Here is a 7732-nt window from a genome sequence, read left to right as displayed (position 1 = left end):
CTTTTACGGTGCAGAGTTCTATGCGATGTTTTCAATGTTCACGCAGCTTTAGCCTTGTATTACATAATAATGGCAGTACCAAGGCTAGTTCAATCCACAAAAAACATGATAACATGGAATATAATTGTTTAGTTCTTTTTAAACACAAGCATAGATGTGTAAACTAATCTTTATACAGTTAAATCAGGCCTCCTATATCTGTTCAAGAGAAATTCTTTTGAAGGGAGGTTACTGTCATCTCTATATAGGATGGCTGTCAGTTATGTCTAACATTATGATAATTACGGTCATTAGATTTTTTTTATTGTTATTTTTTGCATAATATATTCTTACTAGCCACGTAAAATACCAGGCGGGTGTCTTGAGTTTCTGTAATGATATAATAGATTGGTTTGCCTGTCGTGATCTCAAAATGATAAGCTGCTGGCCGTGTCTGGTTAAGTGGTCTTACTCCTGTAAATTGATATCCCATCTGCTACTTGTTCCATCCGCGGCCTGCACCTTTTTCAGCCCGGGGTGTGGAAAATTTTGGCACATTGTTTTCTAGGCACTGGATAATTGGATCTGGTTACATTTGAATGTCTACCCTTGATTTGCAGGGGAATTCGATACGTGGAGAGCAATTATTTGCTAGGAGCAGGAGCAATGTCATCTTTCCTAAAGCTACAAGCTTTTGGAAAGTCAATATGTTAGCTAAAGTATCGCTTGCTATTAAACTACTTTGAAAATTTTAGTTGGTAGGTTCGAGTTGGCACGTTCAGGTTCAAGTCATTATAGAACTTGACCTGCCAATGTAATAGGATGCAATATCAATAGCTTATCAGGTTAACTGGATCAAGTTACCTTAAGTTAGTAGGTTGAATCCCAATTTTTGTTAGGTCAACGTTGTCATCGCTGGTGAACTGACCTGACCTGTAGATAAAATCGTAAAATTGTATTCTGGCTGGGAGTTTTGTACCTAAGGTTAGGCTGGATGGGTCAAGCCTTTGACCTGGTTCTATGAGCCTCCATACAATGTTTACATGACAGCCTTTAGCGGTTTGATAGGGATAATGATCATATACAATTTATTCCTTCGGAATTATTGCAAGTTGGTTCAAATTTGAAGAATTGGTTGTCTCTACTGGGTTTTCTACTGATTAATACCAGATTTGAAGCCTTTTATGTACCATTATATTCTGATTTCAAGCGAGCGAAATGAAGAAAAGCGATATCCATATACATTCTTTTTTGATTAGTTTATCTTCCATAATATTTTGGTTTGGAGATTAATGGAACTTAGCCATGGCATAGCTCTAATAGTGAGATTTAGTGTCTTATATGGAAAGTAGAATCAACGCAAAAACGTTTTTAGTATTTAAATTTGTGGTCGTATCTTGACTGCCAGGAATATGTTGTGGGCGCTCAAGGGTCTTGGGGATGATGAGGATTAGGGAGGGGGTTTGGGAAGAAGAATGACGAAGCAGAGTTTCTTCTCTCTGCACCTTCTTTGGTTTGCAAGAATCGGATCTCAAAGTTTCTCAAATAAATTCAGCTGAATCCAGGATCAGGCCCTACTAATGGAGCACATTGCTAAAATTTCTATGTCATCTTTGATAGTTTGAATCTCGATGCCACCCGAGCAGATCCGATGTTCACCGTTTCTTCGAATCATCAGATGGTCTAATTATAAGCATGGGACATGACCCGGACCTCCTAACTTGGGCTTGACAGACCGGCAATTCACTTGGATGATTAGCATCCTTATAGTAAAATATTCAAGCAATCCATATTCTCAGGGAAGGCAATCAAACAGCAGTCTGATTAGAACTTGAGAAAGTCTCTAAGGAAACTATATATGGTTGTCCTCGCTCTAGATATTAATGCAATTGAGGTTGATCATCCCTCCTATAAGACTACATTTTTATGCTTCATCAGAATCCGTTAAGAGAATCACTCCGAGAGGAAAGAGGAATGCATGCAAGAAGTAGGGTTTTTTCTTGATTTTAAAACCAGCATTAATTCAAAACATTTTGGTCAAAAAAGCATCACGGGAGCCAGCGTTAAGAACTAATTAAACAAGAAGGTTTCAGAAATCAGCATCAAATCTTAAATGGAATAAGAAATCCAGATCAAGCTTTTCCTAAACAAACTTGGAAGGCATCCACGCTGCTGATAGCTTGCAAGTCACTTGGAGGTCCGCTTCTGGTACTGCGTCTTGACCCACTTGATGCCCATGCTGGCCCCGCTCTTGACCTTCTGCGCTCCCACGGTCGCCGCAGCCTTGGCCTTGTCCAGGCTCGCCCAAGCCACGGCCTTCACATTGGCCATCTTCTTCCCCCCGCCTTTGGCCTTGGCCTCATCGCCCCCACTTGCGCCCCACTGATCCGCCCAATTCGGTGCCTCATTTCTGGACCCCATGCTCTGAAAATTGAGAGAACGTTCACAGTGTGTCTCAGTTTGTTTTGGTAGTCCATCTACAAGATGTATGGTATAGTTTATAATGTACTACCAAGCTTCTATGTTTATGTGAAATAGTTGAGCCAAATATTCCAGTCTTTCCTGACATCCAATTGCATCCAAGAACGCAAGCTTTATGGTTGTATTTGGTTGCTTGCAACTACAACTAACACTATCTCTTGCTTGAGTTTTGCGGTTAGGGTAGATACTGAGGTGATGAATAAAACTGAGTAAAAGGAGAATGATAAACAAAAAGTTTTTTTTTGAGACTAATTGACAAAATGTACAAGAGCTTGGGAAATGCTGCAGATTAGACTGAATTTCCTATAGAAATCAAATCTATTGGCGTACCCAACCCATATTCTTCTACATGCACGTTCTAAGCTTAGTCTAAATCCCACATATGGATATGTTGGCTCGAATGAATCGACTATCTACTTCATGAATCCAACAAAAAATCCAGCCTAATAAGCCCAAAATATGGTCAGTCGTGAATTCCTATCACAGATTCTTGAGCTTTGACTGGATAACTATTTCATTGAAAGTTGCCACTATATCATCTTTTGAAAATCTTGATGGATGGTTCTTGCGTGAAAATAACAAAATTGTCGTATGACATATGCTATCAGTGTCTTCGTGCATGCATCAAAAACAAAAATATCCCACTAATCCATTTTTTTGATGAAAAATCTTTGTAAGATAAGATATTGTGGCTCTCAAGCGGATCAAATGTCCAAATCAAAGAGATTTTAGTGCTTATCGCCTCTAGAAGCTGTCAATTATCTGATGGTCCACGTCACAGCAAAGTTACCCGGACTGAATGACCCTTCACCATTTACCAGCTCTGGTTAGAGAAGGGGAAAAAACCATGTTTCCGCCTACTGATTCTTCGCTTTTAACCAACAAAAACACACATCAAGGTACATCATGCTGCTAGAATATTATCTTGTCACATCCTAATTGGAGGGCCATCTCGTAATACATCTCCTATCTCTCACCAAGCTTTGTTAGAAATTAGGATCTATATATGTACCACATAGATGATAGGACACAGCCACTAGAATAGACCCATAGATTAGATGTTCCATATTCCCATGTCTTGGATGGAAAAATCTCAAGACTGTAGGAAATCCAACAAGGAAAAGAAGTAAAATGTAACTGAACATATGAGAGAGAGAGAGAGAGAGAGAGAGAGAGAGAGAACCTTTTTCTTTTATCAGTGAGTTGATTAAAACTGCTAGCGAACCACCACTTTGCTTTGCTTCAAATTAGGACTGGAGAAGGAGAAGGAGAAGAAGAAGGCTACCTTTCATTTCACCAGCAAGGCAACAAGAGCAGAAGGTGGTGCAAATACACCAACTTCATGCCCCTCTGAAATTTGGGCCCCATTATTTTCTACTCCATGATGGAGATGGGAGTGAAGCGTGGGAGGGTTGGCAGCTTTTCCTTTTCCCGGCCGTTGAGTAGGGGCCGTGTGATTGGTGGGGTGCTTCCCATTTTAAGGATCCTCTCTGTAACGCTGGGTATTCCCTCTGGAAAGTTGCCAACCTCCGCGTGGACCAACTCCCTTCCCTCAGCCCCCTCGTACGACTTTATTTTCCCTCGCTGGACCAGGGGACGACTGCTTTGGCAGAGGCGTGCATGAAATGCTGGTGCTCGATGAACGCAACGGCCGCGATTGATTCAAAATGTTAAAGCGTTCAGAATGAGTCCTCCTTGCATGCAATTAAAGCTGACCATTGGGCCGAGGTTGGGCACAACAAATATTAAATTTTATATAGAACCGGGCTAAAAATTAATAGAGCTAATGCATTTGTATCAACTCTGGACCTCACCAAAATGATTAGCCGAAAGATAATTTTTGAGTTTCTTAGTTCTGTATAAGTATCTAAGATCTTATCGACGAATAACCAATGTGGAACGAAATCCACCCTTGTACGGTCCTCACATATTTTTCTTGTTCAAGTTCTGACGTCCTCGTTAGTCTAAAAGTTCAAATGCATTCTAATCTAATTACAAATATAATGATCAGCTCATGGTCAACCTCCATGAATTTGTGTTGCAATGTCTTCTAGTCTATATGGGCTATGGGCCAAGTTCGCTCTGATGCGTTTTGTAACAACTCAGGATTTCATCCAAAAAACCTAGTCGAAAGGTATTTTTTGAGTTCCTTAGTCCTATATAAGTACTCAAGATCTTCTCGACGAATAACTGATGTGGAACTAAATACATGCCCATATAGGTCGAGAGTTTGAAAAAGAAGGGGAGGGGAAAAAACACGCTTGACAATGTTTATGGTTTTCTTAATTTATAACTTTGGTGAAAATTAGGGTACATGATACTAAAGAGATACATTCATTTTTTTTTGTTAGATGTATTTATGGATTTCTCCCTAAGATAGCCCTAAGAGGGGTATAATCACTTAAGAAGACGATGCATTCCATGAGACGAGGTCTCTAAAGAGATGAGTCAAAGGACCTCATGTAGTAAATACAAATATCTAGATTCACCAAGACTTTTGCATTATAATTTACATTCATAATAGAAGATTTATTTCTTTTTCCTTTTGATATGTGTTTTCATCTCGTAGGGATGTGAGTAAAGTTTTAACTTGCAAAGGCATATTTGTCAATTCCCTAATTGCAAAGGATGGCACTCATGGACATGGTTTTGATTGCTTTATCATCATATTGGTGCTCCTTGAAAACGTCAGGCTGCCATTAGGGTATAGGCACTGGAAATCATTAACGCCTGCATGCATCGCATGCCGACATGATTTGACGCAACAGATAGTCATTGTTCATGTATCTTGGCCACATTAAAGGCCTGTTTGGATTCCTTGATGGCTATCCCTGAAATATGCCATATATAGCGCAAAGAAAAGAGTTTGAGCGGCAATACAGCAGGAAGGTAGTATTTTAGTCATACAGCAAGCTTTGATTCCTAAGAACCTATGTAAGAAAAATCACCTTCAACATGGATATGCTATCCTTATCTTTTTGGAGATTGCACAATTGTGAGTTCCCCCAATCCATCTATCATTAGGGCTAGCAAACAAGCAAGCTTTTTGCAAGCTAGCTTGAGTTCATAACAAAATTTAGCTCAAGTTCAGGTTGCTTAGTTAACAAACAAGCAAAATTTAGAGCTGGAAGTGGGTCGGGGCGGACAGAGCCATACCCCTATCCGAACCTCGCTCGATTTTTTTTTTCAAGCTTTGGGCCGAGCTTAGGCTCAAAAATTTATGGATGATCCAGGCCTGAGCTCGACTCAACCCGATTAGGCCAGCCCAAATTATCCATTGGGCCAAAAATAGGTCCGGCCCAAAACCGATTATAGTTTAATATTTCATAATATTGCTTCACAAGTAAATGAGCTAGTTAAAAATTAAGCTTTCTCCTATAACACAAGTAAATGATACGTGATATATTATTCTCAGCTAAACCCATTTTAATTTGTTCTTTACTTACTCATTATTCTCTTTAAATAATAATATACAAAAATAAATTGATTCAGACCTAAATTTGGGCTTCTTGTTGGGCCTCGTTCGGGCTCTAGTCTGAGTCGGGCCAATGACATTCCCAAGCCGGGCCCAACAAATGAGCGGGCCTAAGCCCAAACCCAATTTGAACTCTTTTGGGTCTAGTCCGACCTGAGCCCATTTCTAACCCTAGCCAAATTAGAACTTGGATGCACCGACTGAGCAGACGCCAAATGATTAATTTCTATTTCTCATTATCATGAAATCCGTCATCAAGATGGATCGCTCTTATGCGGTTAACAAACTCATACTAATGCAAGGACTTAATTTTCGCAAGCAAATTCGGAAATGAAAGAAGGCTAGCTCGGAATATGAATTTATAAATAATTCTTATATTTATATATTATTTTAATTATTCTATTCAAGTATTTATTTTTTTATATGTATTTATTATAAGTTAATATAGATTACGTAGAATAGGATATATTTTAACTATAAAATTAGAATCAAGTCAGGATCATTACTCCTAACTATGTAAACGAAAGTCCCCGAATGATCCTGGACTTACTAAATTTCTTAAACAAATTGTTCATGGACAGCCAAGCTCTACTTGATTATCAAATGTGCTGAGCTAGAGCTAGACCCAGTTCGGCTCATGTTCAGCATGTCTCAAGCCGTACCTAGCATTTTTCTTTCCATTTGCTAACTTTTCTCTCATTTTCTACCGTGTGAAGAAATTCATTTCATAGATAACTTATTCGGGCTTCCTAGCACCCTAAAAAACTATCATAAATTATCTAATTTTTTCTCTGAACTATGACAGGGTTTTTTATTTTTGCTTGGAATAGGACAGATGTGAGCCCAGCCAGAAAAAAAAAAAGTTAATTTTCTGATCTGTTATGAGAGAATATTTTTTAAATTACAATATTCTCTGCTACAACACTCATTAGTAGCCATTATACAAACTTAGGACTTAATAAAGCAATATGAGCATTGTGATTTTTTTTTATACATGCAATAGAATTATATCTATGGATATAGCATACGCGGAGCTGAGGAGCATAGCTGAGCTCTTTTTAAAGTTACCAGTATAAAAATGAGTATTAACATACTAAATTGTGGTCAATGTTTCATAAGTTGCCATCATGATGATTGTGTTGATAGTTTAATAAGCTGCTATAACCATTTTATAATGTGATTACAATAGTTTTCAAGCAAACATATTGAGCTTTATATTGCCTCGTACATATCAACAGCATGAATTTTATTGGTTGATTTCATAAGCCTTCGCATTGAAGTCTTCTGAGTGTAATTTAGCAATCAAATCAATTGTTACGAACTGTTACATGTAAAACTTCTGTAAATGTCTCGGTCCAGTTAATAGTTACCTCTCTGTTTAGGATATAATGGGTTCATAACTGAAATCGAAATCAAAATCAGAATAAATTGAAATAAAAATCAGAGTGATCACATTTCTAAACACATTTAATTCATAATTAAAATCAAAAATAAAATTAAAATACAATTTAAATATAAAATAAAATTAGAATTAAATTTTGATGGACCGGAATATTTTTAATTTAGGGCGCATTGAGCAAGACTCCGTATTTAATGTTTTTAAGCTCACATGTCCATCATTAATAATTCTGAAGCTCATTTATAGTCAAGTTCTTGTCCCACAGCAATAACACAGAGTTTCACTAACTTCCTGTCCTTTTTCTTTCTTGAAAAGCCCATAAAGCACAAGATACTAAATGATTTTCTAAAGAAGCCAATCTTTTAGTGAGTTGATAAACTCCACAAACCACAACAGCA

At 38.0% G+C, this 7732-nt stretch overlaps 1 protein-coding gene across 1 annotated transcript; it reads right to left on the bottom strand.

Annotated features, from left to right (window-relative positions):
• Positions 1 to 1954: 1954 nt before the first annotated feature.
• On the bottom strand, positions 1955 to 3858 carry LOC103720493 (uncharacterized). The gene is made up of 2 exons (XM_026809762.4): positions 3644 to 3858; positions 1955 to 2403 (listed from the first exon to the last, which is right to left on the bottom strand). Exon 2 carries the CDS (start codon positions 2398 to 2400, stop codon positions 2167 to 2169), a length of 234 nt encoding a protein of 77 aa, XP_026665563.3. The 5' UTR covers positions 2401 to 2403; positions 3644 to 3858; the 3' UTR covers positions 1955 to 2166.
• Positions 3859 to 7732: the final 3874 nt, after the last annotated feature.

This window comes from Phoenix dactylifera, chromosome 9 (genome assembly GCF_051530095.1).
Source record: "Phoenix dactylifera cultivar Ajwa chromosome 9, Ajwa_hap1_PhDact_Kaust_v1.1, whole genome shotgun sequence".
In the NCBI taxonomy this organism is placed as follows: domain Eukaryota; kingdom Viridiplantae; phylum Streptophyta; class Magnoliopsida; order Arecales; family Arecaceae; genus Phoenix; species Phoenix dactylifera.
The sequence above is the reverse complement of the archived record's forward strand: the minus strand, read 5'-3'. Positions and strand labels throughout refer to the sequence as shown.